The 18,245-nt window shown below is 36.8% G+C and overlaps 1 protein-coding gene and 3 non-coding genes across 5 annotated transcripts in view; all 4 read right to left on the bottom strand.

Annotated features, from left to right (window-relative positions):
* Positions 1-18,245, bottom strand: part of LOC129239433 (myotubularin-related protein 4) — a 56,203-nt gene that overhangs the window by 18,222 nt on the left and 19,736 nt on the right. The window contains exons 2-6 of one of the 2 annotated variants that reach the window (XM_054874909.1): positions 1,811-1,932; positions 882-1,741; positions 614-804; positions 349-544; positions 49-234 (exon numbers count right to left, since the gene is read on the bottom strand). In XM_054874909.1, coding sequence (XP_054730884.1) covers positions 49-234; positions 349-544; positions 614-804; positions 882-1,741; positions 1,811-1,928 — 1,551 coding nt within the window. In that variant the 5' untranslated portion in view covers positions 1,929-1,932. Of the gene's footprint in view, positions 1-48; positions 235-348; positions 560-613; positions 805-881; positions 1,742-1,810; positions 1,933-18,245 lie in introns of those variants that run through there. The other variant, XM_054874908.1, reaches the window with a different exon arrangement.
* On the bottom strand, positions 12,753-12,849 carry Trnay-gua (transfer RNA tyrosine (anticodon GUA)). The gene is made up of 2 exons: positions 12,813-12,849; positions 12,753-12,788 (listed from the first exon to the last, which is right to left on the bottom strand). It is a non-coding gene; the product is annotated as a tRNA-Tyr (tRNA).
* Trnay-gua (transfer RNA tyrosine (anticodon GUA)) lies at positions 15,196-15,293 on the bottom strand. The gene is made up of 2 exons: positions 15,257-15,293; positions 15,196-15,231 (listed from the first exon to the last, which is right to left on the bottom strand). It is a non-coding gene; the product is annotated as a tRNA-Tyr (tRNA).
* Positions 15,556-15,653, bottom strand: Trnay-gua (transfer RNA tyrosine (anticodon GUA)). Its single transcript has 2 exons — positions 15,617-15,653; positions 15,556-15,591 (listed from the first exon to the last, which is right to left on the bottom strand). It is a non-coding gene; the product is annotated as a tRNA-Tyr (tRNA).

The following is an 18,245-nucleotide window of genomic DNA, read 5'->3' as shown; positions in this document are numbered from 1 at the left end:
AAATTAATTTGTACACACGTACAATTTTGCTGTAATTTTGCAAATTACCAAGTAAGCCATGTTGAATTCAAAACTGCATGGGAATTGTTTGTGTATTTGATGCACCAAATCCAGCCATTGTAAAAAAACAGGACATCTTTCATTTAGCTCATCAGAACCGGGCCCATGACCACAGCGATCAGAATATTTGTGGCCAAAACTTAGCCATTCACGTTCGACTAATACGCGGAAACCCTAAAAAAGAAATAATTACCAATTTTAGTTGCACGAGTATGCGCATTTATAATATAGAAGACTCAATCTGTTTTTTAATTTGTTTACAATATAATGAAAATCGTATGTCATTACCTCTACAGTGCGATAGTAAGGGTCCAAGCACAGTTCTGCTGTGGCCACGATTTGTGGCGTGCGATCCCATCCATCAGAGCAGTGTACCAATACTGGCCGACCTTTCTTCTCGATGGCATGACATACGGTTACGGTAGCAGCCAATAATCCCGAGAGATGCTGCAGCCACATCGTCTTCTCGAGTAAACCTAACCAGCTAACGAAAAGAAAAATTCGCTCAATTTAAAGCCAACACGCAATGCAACAAAAGCCATTCAAAGTTTACTTGGGACAATCTGGTGGGGAAGCGCACAGTTGTCTGAGCGCATGGAAACTCCTTCGTATGACGTGTATGTTACCCAGATTCATAAATTCAATTTCCGCACACGGATAATATTCAATGCATTCGCAACCACCACCGCGTGCTCGATTCGTTACAGCGGATGCGTAGCTACGCGCATCCACAATGAGAATTTTCTAATAGCAAAAAGGGAAAAGAAAAAAAAATTGTGATTGAATATACACAACTGAATACATTTTGTATTTTAACGTACCCGCACTTCGTCCAGCGCAACTTCCTCATGACTGTTCTCACCGCTTGAGGGTGAATTCTCGCCGGAAGTCATCAATAGCCCAGGATTGGTGGACTGCATTAGACGGCGCATCTGCTCGCCTCTGTCAAAGGCACAAGCATCGGCCAAAGCTTTGAGTAGTTGTTCGTCTTTGGTACTGCGCCAACCAAACCAGCCGACCTCTGGTTGACTACAACGCGCAATCACTGCGCCCGATTTCCGATGACGCCACACCACGGCTGGCAGACGCCGCGAACCACGAAAGTTCGACACTTCATTGAGCATTTCGTCCGATATGCAACCCGGCACCAGCAATTTTTGCGGATACGAAGGACACAATTTGAACTCTTCATTCGCTTTGGAAATACGCCACGCGCCATTTAAATCGAAACCGAGTCGTTCGACTTCGCGCATAAAGTCTTCGTCATCGCGGGAGGCACGTTGTAGGCGTTCCAGGTACTCGGTAGAATTGTCAATGACGCCTCCAGCGGCTAATCTGCCAACAACATCGCCATTCTGTATGCTAATCGCATCACACATATATGAGTGGAAGGGAAATGCGAAAAGTGATTCTAATGTTTCCGGCACACCCACAGACAACTGAATACGTCGCTGCCATTCGGCGCACTGCTCAGCTGTTTCAAAGGAACATTTAACTGTACTAGCGTCCTTGCAATTTATAATTAATTGAAACAGGTCACGTGTTTGTACACTCTCGATCAGTCCCAGCGGCACGGATGTCTCTGAGTTGGTAGAGTTTTTAAGCATGAATATGCGGTATGTAGAGAGCGCCAATACACCATCGTCAGTACGACCCAGATATTTGACAGATTCTCCAGCAACTGCAGGTATAAGAAAACGAAAAGCTTCATTTATATTTTAGAAAGTAGCAAAGATGCAAAAGTACTAACGTTCTTGAAAGGGAACTGTCAACTGTGTATCTTCCTTCTCCATTTCTGATTTTGGGAAAAATTCAGCGGCTCGTACAATGCACAATGAAGGAGGTGGTGATCCATCCGATACTTCCATTTAACTGCAAGAAAAATAAGTAAAGGAAACATTTTATTAGATTTGTAGTTAATTTGTACTTTTTTATAAATAAAGCCGATTGGCGTTTAAGGAAATAAACACTTTGCAGAGAAAAAATAAATTTATGTCTGGCTTGTTTTTCGATAAAGCACATCGATAAAGCACATACAATGAAAATAATCAAGTATCGTGCAGTGGCTGAATTTTTATTTTTGGAAGGTTTAAAAGCTAAGGAAATTTATGAACGAATTTTGGAAGTGTATAAGGAATTTTCGCCATAAATTAGTATAGTAGAAAGTTGGCTTGCTAAATTTAAACGTGGTCGTAAAAAAGCCTTCAAGATGATCCACATCAAGGACGTCCAAAAACAGAAACAACGCCAGAAATCATAGAAAGAATACAGAAAATCGTTGGGTGACTGAAGGAGATTTAGTAGAAGTCCTAGGCATCTCATTGATGTAAGTGGCAGTGTATGCAATATTTTGGATGAAGTATTGGGTTTCAGAAAGCTGTGTGCACAATGAGTGCCGCATTCCGCATTCGCTAACAAGGGAACAAAAACACATTCGAATGCGACTTTCTCAACAACATTTACAGTGTTAAAGTGGATTTTGTGCGTCGATTCATCACTATGGATGAGGCTTTGGTCCATCACCATGATCCTAAATAAAAAACGATAGGCTAAAGAGTGGTGTGAACCTGGTTCTTCGGCTTCGAAACGAGTTCGTGGTCAGAAATCGGCCAAAAAGGTGTTAGCATAATTTTTTTGGGATGCGAAAGGAATTTTCTTTGTGGAGTAAACTTGTAAAACAATAAATTCTGAATATTATTGTAACTTTTTAGACCAGCTGAAGGAAAAACTTCGAGGTAAAAGACAAAGTTTGCAAAAGAAAAGAATCTTTTTCATCAGGACAATGCACCGAGTCACAAGAGAATTTTCACAATGGCTAAAATCCATGAATTAAAGTTGGAGTATTAAAGAAAAGAATTGTTGGAGCATCCACCCTGGTGAATATGGTGGATGCTCCAACAATTCTTTGGCCCCTGGCGACTTACATCTGTTTCGAGACCTAAAAGAATTCATGCGTGGAAAGCATTTTTCAATGATGAGGTCATAACAGCTGTGGAAGCGTATTTTGCAGTCCTTCCAGCTTCTCACTTCAGGCATGGAATTCATACATTGGAATCTCGTCGGAACAAGTGCATTGAACATCAGGGAGACTATACTGAATAATAAAATTGTAAAATTGTATTTTTCTTATCGAACGACAAATCCTGTTGAACATCTTACTAGTGGAGGTTTGAAACAAGAACAATTTAAAAACTTAATTTGAGTTCCTCTCACTGTGAAGCACCTCTCACCAAAAAAAGACAACAATGTGCTATGGCAATTATGGAAGAGGAAAAGCTATAGAATATTAGATCACCTTCCGTTTTGTCTCTAAACACCCCATTTTTTACAGTGTGTTGAAGTTTTCTTAATTTGGTGTTAAATTGATCCAAATTATTTGGAAAAACTTGTATAAAACTATGATACATATACCCTATGATCAAAAAGTACCGGGAAAGTTTAATTTAAACGAACCGCGCACTTGGGGAACCGGTCCATATTTTTTTCTTTGGTTGGTAGGACTGTAAGACACACATCTGCCACTATTTATCCGTTTTGAAGCGTTTAAGAGATGCTATACATCACAAACGGCCGGAAATGTGGACAAACAATTCTTGGATTTTGCGTGATGATATCGCGCCATCACACCGAGCACAAATTGTGCCGAATTATTTCACCAAACACCAAGTAAATACCATCGTGCAAGCACCGTATTCACCTGATATGGCCCTGTGCGACTTCTTTTTGTTTTCCAAGTTGAAGTTACCATTTCGTGGAAGGAGATTTCAGTCGATAGAGGAGATCAAAGAGAAAGCGACAAAGGAGCTGAAGGCCTACCAGGGTTGCATAGAGGACTGTGTTAAACGTTGGCACATGTGTATTTTGTCAAATTTTACTCCGTTTTATTTTAATTAAACATTCCCGGTACTGTCTGATCATAGGGTATCATTGATAACGTATGATATTTAAGAGTCAATTTGATGGCGTATATTGTGAGTGATGTTGACCCTTATGTTTTTTTAGGGTCGACGTAGGATTAAAATGTTCCATAGAAATATTCCGCGGAAAATTTCAGTAGGGTTCTTCTCAGACGAAAACAGGGTACAGTAGCGGACAAAAGTATATCATTAAATGGTTTTAAACCTATCGTTCTCACTATCTTCTATTTATATGTACCTAATTCTTAAAACAAACAAAAAAAAACGTTCCAGCTCCACTTTGTTCATAAGTCACATTTGTTTCCCGTTTTTGGAGTCATTTAAAAGTGTTTCCCGTTTAGGGTGGTCTAATATTCTACAGCTCTTCTCTTTCATAATTACTATACCACATTATTGTCTGTTTCTGGCTGCTGCACAGTATTGTACACAAATTTACGTGTAACGATTTTGTCTGGTAGAGAACAACTTAGTGGAAAGGAAGGAAGGAAGGGCTTTGGGTGAGAGGATGACGACCGAACGATGGGTAATTACATTACTAATATTAGATATGATTTATTAGATACTATGGATAAAATTTCACGCAATTTGTTTTTGATTTGTTTTTTGGACCTTTGCACGTTAGCGATAGCGAATATCACAGACGATGGAACGATGAGCCGTATGAGCTTAACGACGACATAGACATAGCGCAGCGAATAAAGATCCAGCGGCTACATTGGCTGGGTCATGTCGCCCGAATGGATACAAACGCTCCGACTCTGAAAGTATTCGATGCGGTACTAGCTGGTGGTAGCAGAGAAAGAAAAAGACTCCTTTACGTTGGAAAGATCAGCTAGAGAAGATCTTGGTTTCACTTGAAGAGTCAAACTGGCACCGGTTAGCACGAGAAAGAAACGACTGGCGCGCTTTTTTAAACTCGGCCAAAATCGCGTAAGCGGTTATCGCGCCAATTAAGAAGAAGAGTAGTCGCGGTAAAGAAGTAAGGTATAAAATATTATATTTTGCTTAACTACGGATAGAAAAAGAAAGGAGATAGATATTAGCAAAAGACAAATAATCGTTAGTTGCTGGAAAACTGGTTAGAGCCGTCGTGAAATCGCGAGTATTATTTGCACCCAGTATTCATCAAGGTAAAGAGTGTTTAACAACTTCAAACAAACAAAATCCCACGAATCCAAGCCTCGTTCCGAACGCTAATCAAAACTTTCGAAGAGAGAAATGTGCAAATTAACTATCCTTACGAGCACTAATCCACGACTGACAGCAAGCCAGATCGCAAAGAACATAGAAGAAAAGTTCCATAAGCAGATATGTCCGGATACAGTCTGAAAAAAATTTAAAAAGGCTGGGTTTCACGGCAGGGTTGCACAAAAAAACCCTTCCCTTCAAGAGTAAATCGACATAAGTGGAAAGCCTTTGCAAAGCAGCATCTAAATAAGACTGCTGAGTTTTGTAATGGAGTTACTCACTTGAAAGTAAATTTTGCATTTTTGGTATAAAAAGTCGCAAGATTGCGGGCGAAAACTGGGAACAGCACTCGAAAATCAAAACCTGGTGCCTACGATAAAACACATTGGCGGAGGTGCGATGGTGCGGCGGTGGTTGACTAGCTCAGGCGTTGGCCAAATGCAGTTTATAGAATCCATAATGAACGTATATGATTATCTTGGTTTTTAAAATACCAAATTTACGAGAAAGTGCAAAAAATCTGAGTCTGAGTGAAAGATTTAAGGCCCAACCCGAAGCACACAGCAGAGATTGTTAAACTGTGGTTGCTCTATAATGTTCCAAAACAATTACATAGACCCCCACAATCACCAGACCTAAACCCCATAGAGCACTTATGGGACATACTCGAGAAGAAAGTCCGGCTCCGTACCAAAATCAGCAAAGAAAATTTAAAAGATGTTCTTAAGGAAGAATGGGAAGCAATAAGTCCAGAAATAACTGTAAAATTAGTTGGATCAATGAAATAATCGCCTTCTGATGGTCATCAGAAGACATAATATTGTCTTTCTTTTCATAATTCTTGAAGTGAAGGCAGATTTTTTCTGTTCAGTTTACATTATGTTTTTCTTTAAATGTGAGCTCATTTTGAATTTAATTAATTTATTGGAACAAAGCAGGAATAGCCTTACCACCTTGAGTGAAAACCATAAAGTTACCTTAATCTGGGTCCCGGGACATCGGAGCATTGAAGGTAATGAAAAAGCAGATGAACTGGCCCGGAGGGGATCTGCCATGAATAACGATCTGCTAGAATCGGTATTCACACTGTTAGGTATAGTCAAGAATACAACTTCCCTAAAATACCTCCGAATCGCGGATTGTAGATGGAGAAACCAGCCTAAATACAAAATTAGCAGAACGTTATGGCCCACCTACAACCTTAAGCAATCGTTAGCATTGATAGACATGAAACGACGGGACGCCTGGAAACCAACGGCAGTCATAACCGGCTTTAGGCCTATCGGAGAACAAGCAGCCAAAATGGGTATCCCTCACAATACATACTGTCACAGTTGTAAACAAGCGGAGAAAAAGGAAACAATCTTCCATTTCCTCTGTGAATGCCCTGCCCTATGGAAGGACAGAATGTTAACCCTGGGCCAACCACTGTTCGAGAATTTCGAACAACTGTCTGGCTTAGACGTCAAAAACCTGATAAGGTTCCTGAACCACACAGACTGGATATAGTCATGCTGTAAATAACCGTTAAAAAAGTTGATAAGGAGGATATGGCAACAAAATGGTGCGGAAGCGCTAGTTGGGTTCTCGAAGAATCACCACTTTAACCAACTAACCACCAACCGCGCAAAAAGAGAGTTGGGCGTACGTATGGATAAATATATAGCCTCCTCTTGAAATTATGTCTTGTCGTTCTTTTACTTATGTACGTACATATGTACTACAAAGGTACATACATATATATATGTATATATGTGCCTACATCCGAATATGTGATTAGGCAACTTTGACACTGAAGTTTGTAAAATTTAATTTTGTTAAGTTAAAAGACAATTGACACATTTGCATGGATTAATTTGTGAAGAAAGCTTAAAAGTTTTTCCACAAACAAAATTTAGTACTTTTACTTTGCTCACTGCAGATGTCACATTATCAAAATTACGAAAAAGGACAATGTTTTCCATCGGGAAAGGGAAATTAGAATTACGCCACTGGGTATGTGCATGGACATCACCACGAAAGTTGTGGTCTGTATCCAGCGTGGTTGCGCGGCGAACGTTAGCGTGTGACCGTAAAAGTGGCAGGATGAAGTGGCATAACATAGCAGGAAACACAATAAGGAAATACGCATTTTTATATACTTTTATATATGTATGTACATTTCACAATAAATTTATTTGTTGAACTTTTATGCTTAACAGGCAATACTTAGACGATTTCATGTGACCGATGGAACACTTTGCGTTTTAAAGAAATGATTTTAATAAATTTCGATAATTAAACCACCTGCGGGTAGCAGCATCAAACAACTTTTTCTTCAACTGTATACGAAAAAACAAAAAACATAAATGTATACACAGACCTACCCCACACCGAAATTGTTAAGGCAATTCGGGAATATACGCATAAAAATTTGCGCACAACATTTACAATACATGTACAAGTACATATGTATGAGAATGTATGAAAAAAGTATTTATACTATAAAGTAATATTAAAAAACTGAAAACTATCGTATGGACTTTAGTTACGAAGCGTCACGCGACCGAGGAGCAACTGTAGTTGACTAAATGCGGCGACAGCGATTACGACCGTAAATGGCGTAGCCGCAATCGTAGTAATCGAGACGAACGAAGACCCAGTATATTCAAAGTGCTGTCTATACGTATGTATATAGGTATGTATACGCAGTAGTATATAGTATGTGGACATACCTATGTACATACTCGTACTTAAAATTAGATGTGCAAGGTATGCTGGAATACGAGTAGTGGCAATGGCAACGCTCTCGTTCTCGTAGTGGAGCAATGGGTATCCAGTGTCGCTGAGTGTGGTGTCAATGCTTCCACCAAGCGGCTGGCAATGGCCGATACACTCGAGAAAGTTGTATTATACTATAGTGAACGATTCTAGATATAGGAATGCTAAGAAATACATACACATACACACATACAAAAAAATATAAATACTATGCACTTAACAGTTGAATGATTAGATATAAACAGTATACGACTAGGTATGAATATACATATGTATGTATGTATGTCTACCGCCGTTCTAAATTAGATGTAAAAAAAAGTGGAGATATTCTGGAGAGCGGGCTAAGATTTGATTTTTTTTTTCATACTAAAACTGTCGAAAATGGATTGAGCTATTACAAATTTTCAAATTCGCTAGACATTTTGAGTGTGGAAAAAATGTAAAAAGGATGCCAATATGGGTCATATGCATGATGGAAAGAATAATGAGATGGCGCCTATCGTGGTACCCTTACTCTGCTCTCAGCGAATTTGACAAAGAGTATGCCCAGATTTCCCTTTTCGTTACTTGATTTAGCATTTTTTTGTTATTTTGTCTCGGAATTTTAGTTTTTTCTTCATGACAATTTTCTGCCTGTTCTATTAAAATGTAATGTTTATATTTTCTGGTATTTTTTGTTTATTTTTACTATGAATACACCTCTTGATGCCCTATGTCGTAAGGATGGAGAGCCGGAAGAAACGATTACATCTCTATAGCTTTAATTCGCATTCAGAAAATGCAAAAAAGAAACAAACACCAAACTTAAAAATTTTCGAATTTTGGGTATAAAAAAGCACTAAATTTATTGCGAAGAGCAAATGGTTGGCAACACTGCACAACTCAGCTAATGTGACGTCACACACTCGCTGATGAGCGCAATCTTGTTTCTATCATTCTTGGGTCATATGTATGTATGTTAACTGTTATTCAAAAAGTTGGTTACTCTTAGGAATGTAATTTATTTTTATAAATTTTATTTTCATAAAAAAATTTTTTTTTAATATTTTTGCTGTGATTCTCAGAAACATATCATCATATTGGCTGAACAACCGTGGTCGGGTCTTCGCCTGCTGCACACATGCATCCAATTGTTTCGGTTGCGTGCCTGCGTCCTCCATGCCCGAAATCCCAAAAAACCTACATCTGCATCTACACTGTCAATCTATCTGAGCGGCGGGCGACTTCTTCTTCTATGTGTGTAGCAATTTTCAAAGAGTATTTGTTGGGGTGGGTAATCGGTAGCCCGTAATATGTGACCTGCCCACCTCAGTCTGTTGATCATTATTATGGTGCCAGAAATATATACTATTTTTAATACTAAACAGACCCGATTTTTATTAAGTCTTTGCCAAAAAAGATACTCATACACTTTTAAATACTAAATTACCGTCAAATTAAATGAAGTTTACAGTGATGGCACAAAGTCTACATGCATCCCTTATTCAATTCGTTGGTTCAGAAGTCCATAAGCTTTATTGAAAATTATGTTGATGCATTTCATTTGAAACCTTTCTCTCTTCACAATAATCTAAAAAAAATTTAACATGAAATGAGAAAGTTGTTGTTCAAAAGAAAAACGAACTCTAATACACAGAATTCAGTTGTAAAACCGGTAGATGACGCTGGGATCCAGGTATTTATATGAAAACGCCTACAGAATGTATATTAGTTAAATAACAAATAAATAAATAATTGTCGCGTACACTTCTGAGCTCCTGCTCCTATTGTATTGTGATGTTGTTCCACATGTGGAGGGACCTACATTTTTAAGTCGACTCCAAACGGCATGGGTTTTTATGAGGAGCTTTTTTCTTGGCCAAATACATTTGAAGGTTTGGCATTACCTTTCGAGGTGTCACCGCTATTAATATAGAAAATTGTTTTCTATTTTGGTGTTTCGTGCAGAGATTCGAGCCTTTGAACTCCCGAATACTTGTTACACACGAACCCATTCAGTTACGGCGGCCTCCCTCTATATCAGTTATCAAAGAGAAAATGTGCCTGCTAGTTGATGCTGTGGTCGAGATTAGTCGAAAAACAGTACTCATGGTAAGATCTGGTTCATATTCGGAAGGTACATATATAAATAAGTTCTTTCAAACAAAGCAATTGATATTAATCCTTGCAAAAAATATGTGCAGCCTAAATGCATGTTATTAAACCGTATCTGTGATTCCAAGCTTTGACGCAATTGTTTGCGAAAACGAACACATATTATATAGCAGTTCGGGCTGTTACTGCTTTCGATTGCATGCCTTTCGTTTATTATTGGATGCCTTATGGAACGAACATTGACTTACGTACTGAAGAAAAAACTATAAGGAAAGCCGGATTAGTATGTGGTTTCAAACGCGTACTGAATTTAGTACAACAATTAGTATGTGGTTTCAAACGCGTACTGAATTTTATATTTGTGTATCCAATCTATGATAGACCATAATTTAAGTATGCTCTGAACATCATTCACCAACAAGGATGATAGATTATCAGGTTTGGCTTTCAGCTATGGCGAGGAACGAAATTGAGCGAATAACTTCGGCTGCTACATTATCGGGTACTCGGCAGCAGTTCTGCCCGCTCATTTCATAGATATTCACACACTCGTTCAATCAGTCGTTGTTCAGATCATAGATGACTAGATGTGAAACTCTTTTTCTCGTGAGAGCGCTGAAAAATGTGCATTTTTTATAATATAACATTTTCCAATATTGCCACACCGGTAGAAACATGAATTGGGTATTTTTGAACCAAAGGTCTGGAATTTTTAGTTTCCACACCACCATTGAGGTTAGTATTTAGTGTGCGGTTGCCCAATAGCCTTATATCACTCGTAAACACCTACATATACTAAAAATAAGCATAATCCGTATGAAATATGTACATAAATAAGCAAAAAATTTAAAAATTTATATGTAAATGAAATTATTTAAAACTGAAATACAAAAGTAATTTAATAATAATAAAGTAATGAACGCGAAAAACATAAGTTATAATTAAAAACATGACTTATTGCGATTTTTTAGTATAACACAGAAATTGGGTAACAAAAAAAAAAATTCTCAAACAACGAACAGAATAAGTTAAAGCAGATTACCTTTAATTTTTGTAAAATATCTCAAACAGAAAGTCAGTTCCCTTACCTACGCTTTTCAACCATAGAATATTTACGTATATACAAATTTACATAAACCAACACACAGTTTTCAATAAAATTACATTATGTACATAAGACTAATTAAACGTACAAGTCGAAAAGGATATAACAAGCTTTGGATTCTACAAACTCACTTAAATTCAAATTATTACATTTCAATTGAATTAATTTTAAGACAAATAATTATAAACATTTCAACACGTCATTTCTCCATTAAGCAAAAACGAACTGTTTTCGTCTGTTATTTTTGGCGCGTTTCTTCTGGCAGTCTGCCATTTCGACTATCAGCTGTTCAAAATCCCATAATGTGTGAGTGCTGCCAAGTTTTGAAACATCCTCATGGGCGCGCTCTCTCTCAAAATGAATAAGTTTCACATCTAGTTATCTATGGTTCAGATAGCAACGAAGTAACATGATCAAGGCTGTGTTGATTTTTCTCGTGCATTACCAACACAATCACAGTTTTTTCGTAAACAAATCACTGCCACGCCCGTTACATCAGCCAATCAGCTCTTTCTATTAAATTCGTTGAGAGCCGGTTAACGGTCTAATATTGGTCACACCTTCTGAATTTTTTTAACCATGGTTGTTGTTCAGAGAGCAACGAAGTAACATGATCGTATGCTGTATTGATTTGTTCGTATATCACCAACACAATCGCAGTTTTTTCGTAAACAAACCGCTGCCCTGATCCCGTATACGTCAGCCAATCAGCTGATTCTTTCAAATTCGATGAGAGCCGGTTAATGGTCTGATATTAGTCACACCTTTTGAATTTTTTTCACTATGGTCGTCTTTACTATCACAAAAAAAAGGTCCGGTTTTAATATAAAAACTGTTGTAATTTAGTAAGTGGCTCCAAATTCGCGAAAATTTTTTTACATTTTGTGGGGTCAAACCATTTCGTCCACTTTATTCCTCTGAAACCACGATTATAGGACCTTATGATACTCAGGAAATGTGTCAATCAAAATAAACAAAATACGGTTAAAGAATGGATGCAGCGCGAGTATTTTTACCGCTATATAGCAGAGTAAAAAAATTGCCAATTGTATTGCCGCGCAGAGTTGCTGCTGATTTTAAGTTTTCTTCAAATAATTATATAGTCGAAAAAAAACAGATATATTGTATATGATGATTGGAGCTTACAACCTCTTTGGGATTGTTACCAAAAGCTCCTCGTCCTATTTGTGGTGTGCGTCTTGACGTTTTTCCACCTCCGAACGGCAGGCGGTTTTTTCATGAGAGGTTCTTTCATGGCAGAAATACACTCGGAAATTTGCCACTGCCTGCCGAGGGGCGACCGCTATTTGAAAAATGTTTTTATTATTTTTGGTGTTTTACCGAGATTCGGACCTACGTTCTCTCTGTAAATTCCGAATGGTAGTCACGTACCAACACAATCGGCTACGGCAGATAAGAGAAGTGGATAAGCGAATAAATATTTTAAAATATGTTAATGAAATGATCTCTGTAGCTATACTAGTTTCCAAAATATGCAAAAGTGAAAAAAGGCAAAATTAATTTTTTTTTCTATAATTGACTGCTTTTTACTAAATAAAAATAAATGATTTTGAGTGATGGTGATACATGAGCCCGCACGCTCCGCAAATCTGGTCAAAAAATATTTCTCCTTCGAGCCGGATTTGAACCAGCGACCTATGGATTTCTACATATCTTTGCCAAGTACTCTACAGTCCACCGCTCTACCAACTGAGCTATCGAAGGTACGAATGCGGCGCTATTTTGCACCTAAATAAAGAATCAACGTATTTTTAAACAATAACATAAGGACGAAGCATACAGTTTACTAGGCATCTCGACACTAAATTTGCATTTGTGATTACTTCAATGATCAATTTCAAGGGAATTGTCAATCGAGACAGAAAACTAAATGAATTTGGCAATTAATGTCTTGAAATAAGGCCTCTCCTATTCGTCATTTCCCCGCTCGCTATCTCTATGCTCGATTAACTTGAGGAGAGTGCGAAAGCAACAACAAAATTATCGAGTAAGATTCGCTGCTAGCGAGTGTGGCTATAAATCATTAGGCCGCACTGCTTTACCAGCACATGCAATTTAAGGCAATTCTCTTTCCCCGTTGCCGACATATGTTCATTTGCTTGCAAAAGAGGCCTATACTTTAAGTCATATATTGCCAACAGCTGTGAAACAATGGGCTGCCATTTTATTTGACAGCCAATTGGTAATTTGTTGAGGCACTCACATTGGCAGCACTTTTATCATTTTAGTCTTTCAGACGGTGCATTTCCCGTCTGTGCAAAAAATGGTTCACTCAATCGTACTGGTTTACTTGACGACATTTTCAAAACGACAATAAAAGTACGTGCACATAAATAAATTAGCAATAAATTCCCAATACTTAATCTAAGATATGGCAGATTAGCTGCAAAATTGGCAATCAGCTGTTAAGACTGTTTCGAAAAGTTTTTTTTTCATAGAAAAAGGTTTTGTGGAATATTTTAGTGTTTTTGGTTTATTTCATAATTATCAACGATATAAAGAAATGGCAAAGAGAAGCAAGTTAATTTAATTGCAACCTTTAAAGGCCATATACTGAGGTTGTAAAATATTATGGCAGTTATATGCGAAATTCGATACTACATTTTATAGTAGCATTAAGAGGCCAAAGCGTCTATGGATACACGCTTTTTTCTGTTATATGAATGCTTAATTAATAATATGTAACTAAAATTGTATTAGAATTTCCAGGCGTTCATTTTATTTACTTGCTTTTACTTTGACATTTCTCTTTACATTCGTAATAAGAAGTATCGATAATACGGAAAACACAGGATCGTACGGAAAAAATGTGTCTTTATAATCTAGGATTATTTTGTAATGAGATTTGGGGAGATAAGTATTATACGGATAAATTCGCTTTTTAATTACAAATTGGAAGCTAAGCTCGAAAAAGTATATAATCTAGTTATATGTGATCCTATTAGTGCCGATTTACACACGGAGACATCTGGAAATTCTCTTCTCACGTTTCATTTGCGGTAATTGTTTTCGGCATATTTTGGCGTTTACTACTTTAGCATCTTCTGATTCGGATATATTTTGTAACCCGCTAACATGTAAAGTGGAGGACATTCGTCAACAGTTTCTTAAATATTTCAATGAAGAATGCAAACTGGTTGAATAATAAATAATTTGGTGTTTTTTTTATTAGAAATTAGAGTTCAACATAAACATGTCCCATAACTTTTAAATTATACCTACTTTACTAGCAAAGATAATCCTGGATTTCCCAAGAAGCGTTCGGATGTTTGTCATCGTTGATCTCTTACGTTTGATTAAAAACCAACGCAGAACTCAGAACTTTCTTCCACAAAAGAAAAAAACAAATCAAGCAATTGTGGAAAATTGATTTAAGATTAGAAAAGCGAATAAGGAGCGCAAAGCGTGTCGCCAGTTCGGCGGCGTGTCCGTGGCTTTCCTTCTCCCCCGAACAAAATGTTTCCTTTCCAAATGTTTCCCTGTGTAAATGGGCACTTATGACATAACATGACAATGCGCAAACTTAAAACATTGCCATCGCATGCAATTAAATTTGACAGTTGTTATAAAACTAACGATAGAGTGCTGAAATGTTAGAGATTACAGTGCAGCATTTTCATTGATTTTACGGAAAATTTCTTTGAAAAGTTTTCCTTTTATAAGATCTCTTCTAATGAAACATTTTTTTTAATATTCATTTTATAAAAATATTTAGTTAGTGCAAGGTGGTGCAAAATTAATCATCCTTTTTATAATTTTTTTTAATCACTTTTTTACTAAATAAAAAAATCATTTTGAGTGATGGAAATCTTTAGTTTGATCTTTAAGCGCTCCATTGCTTGTTTGTTTACTTGTCTGTTGTGTACTGCAGCTGTCTAGTTCGCAAGTGTCCTAAGTGCGATTGACCTATGTATGTATGTCACCATCTGCTCAACTTATAAACCTTGCGATGGGATCATTAATTTTGCACCACCTTTTATTAGTTAGCGAACAAATATTAGAATAATTCACTAAAAGGAAATAAGAGAAAAAACAAAATATGTCTTTCATTCCTTCGAGCCGGATTTGAACCAGCGACCTATGGATTTCTACGTTTTTCTTGCAAATCACTCTACAGTCCACCGCTCTACCAACTGAGCTATCGAAGGCATGCATTTATTGCATTTAGTGCATAAGTAAATAGCACAATTGCATAAAATATATATATATATACAATATAAAAAATTTAAGAGGCTTTGAATTAACAAACATTAATTATATTTTTAAGTCCATACATTTCATAGACTTTCGTGATGGCGTACTTTCTCTGCAACTTATAGAAATAATGAGTAAAGCCAAAATAGCTTTGCAAAGATGTATCTACAATTTTTAATGTGAATCAAATAATAAAGTAAAATATTTATTTCTGAATCCTTCGAGCCGGATTTGAACCAGCGACCTATGGATATCTATATGTTTCTTACAAATCACTCTACAGTCCACCGCTCTACCAACTGAGCTATCGAAGGTCTTGTGCCAAATCGAACCAATTTCTTTGTTTCTTTCTTTTATCAACGCATGTGTGTATAGATGTTTGTATGTCTCTATTTCATAAAAAATGTATTTTTATTCACTCAGCGATTTTTATATACAATTTTAGTTTTATTTGAATGAAATCTGCATAACAGCATTATCACCAGCCAATTATTCGAGTGCTTGAAAAATGCGTAAAGATCGAGTCAAAAGAGAAATTAAAAAAATACAAACAATCAAGTTTTGTTTTCAGTAAATCTATGTATACATACATGCGGTATACGTATATATGTATGTGTGTAAATATACGCAAAGGCATCGACAGGGCTTATCAAATAAGTACGAAGCATCAGTTATTTCGGAGACTAAGGCTATATCGATTAGTAATACAAATCCAACGTGTATTATTTTCAAGGTGAAGATACATCAAACGATTTATTGTGTGTAGGACAAACGAAATACAAAAGCGCTTTCAAAGTAGTACGGGTCTATAGTATATATATTGATTAAAAATGTTTTATTGATCGCTTCCAATAAATAAAATTTAATTATAAGGTGATACAAAGAAATTCCAAACTGCTTACAAGCAATAATTAGTGAACACGCCTTATTAACTTAACTCCCCCAGCTAATCCATGATAATGAGTACAGTACAAGCTCGGTAAACCCGACTACCCTTTTTGGTGTCAGTTCAATTTTAAACCTTTGGCATCTTTCGACGGCATAATCCGCGAACAAAAACTCACCAAGAACGGAATAACTCGCCCGAACCAATACTCTCTCCAATACTGTCGAGAACAAATTTGCAGAAAAAAGTTCAGTTATTTTTGCTTTTGTTCGTACGCATTGTCTACTCAGTTTCGTGTCAAATTTCGCTTGTTAAAAATAGAGTTGGGAGCTAAGCAAATCGCATAGCAGTGATTGCATTGCAAAAGTGTGGTAAAAGTGCAAGTGAGATTTACGAATTGCTGAAAAAACATAATATTTCGAGAATGTGTGTTTACCGCACGATCAATAGTTTTTCCTAAACTCTGAAGTGACAGACAGAAAAATAAGTGGTCGTCCTGGCGTGGTTTGAACCACTGCTCCCATAAAAGCCGTTCGGGAAAGAATTCGCAGAAATGCCTTTAGAAAGCAGAAAATCATGTCCATGGAAATGAATCTATCGACCAGACCCATGTCAAGTCCAATTAAATATGATCTCCACATGAAAGTCTTTCGTCGCTCAACTGGTCATCTTTTGACAACGCACTTGAAGACAATTAGACAGTGGCACGCAATCAACGACCATGAAAATATTCTTTTCACAGATGAGAAAATTTTCACTGTTGAAGAAGTTTTTAATAAGCAAAATGGCAAAATCTATACTAAAACTTCTAAAGGCGCAAAAAATGGTGTTTGGTGGGGAGCGTCTTGTAAAGGCGTTACATCTCTTCATTTCTTTGAAAAAGTGGTTAAGACCGGGGCTAAAATGTACTAGGAGGATGTTTTAGAAGCCATGGTGAAGCAGTTGAGCAATATTCTCCTCAATGGAGAGCGTTAGATCTTCCAGCAAGATTCCGTTCAAACCCATAAGGCAAAAATCACCCACCAGTGACTAAATAAAAATATTCCTCGGTTCACAGAATTGGAGAACATGGCCTGTCGAAGACCTCACAGAAATATGGTCAGTATCCATGGAAACTATGCGTGCTGCAATAGCTGAATGGCCTAAGTGTTTGAAGGCTTGTGTAAAAACCAATAGTGACCATTTCGAATGAAAATTTAAATTTTTGTTTTTTAATATTTACATGATTAAATAAAACTAACTTCATTAATAAAAGTATTATAATTTCATATCTATAACGGTCTTAACTTATAACAGAACTTATGGCAGGATTACGCACATATGTAATGTATATATGAAAATGCCATAATGACACTGAAGAAAACACAATGAGGAAAATTTGTTATAATTAGAGAACAATCGAAATTCGGCATCGCCCATATTCGATCAAAAAAGTGCAATGCGGGTTTGGTTCGACTTCGGCAAAATAAAGGTGAACTTTGGCTGAAGGTTTTTTTTAGTTGTTTTGTGAAAAAATTCTATAAAATCTCATTTTTGTAACATTTTGAATTTTGGTATTAAAGCAAGCATTTTTTATTGAAAAAAATTGCGGTGAAATATTATATTATTTACCCATCCATCGAGCGGATCTAGGGGGCAATTGTTTAGAATGATGACAAACAGTTCTATGTACAAACATTTTTTTCTATTATGAGCTGAAGTTAATGCGTTGGAAACTTATATTTTTGGATTTTTATTAACAAAAATACTGGATTTTTAAAGAGTCCTTGCTTTCTTTATTGTTCGGTTCCGTCGAAATTGCCCGAAATTCGCTTCCGCCTTAAAAATCAATGTTCAGTCGTTCTCTAGTTATAATTCATTTCTATAGCTTTATTTACTTACAGTGAGTGCCACTGAAAAGCGTACAGCTGTTTTGCTTGTCAATGCTTGCACTCTTTACTTCTTTGTCAACTTATTCTAATACTAGCAAACCCGGCCCCCTTCGCTGAGCACACTAAAATAGAATAGATATGGTTTAGAA

This window comes from Anastrepha obliqua, chromosome 2 (genome assembly GCF_027943255.1).
Source record: "Anastrepha obliqua isolate idAnaObli1 chromosome 2, idAnaObli1_1.0, whole genome shotgun sequence".
NCBI classification, from domain to species: Eukaryota; Metazoa; Arthropoda; class Insecta; order Diptera; family Tephritidae; genus Anastrepha; species Anastrepha obliqua.
The sequence above is the reverse complement of the archived record's forward strand: the minus strand, read 5'-3'. Positions and strand labels throughout refer to the sequence as shown.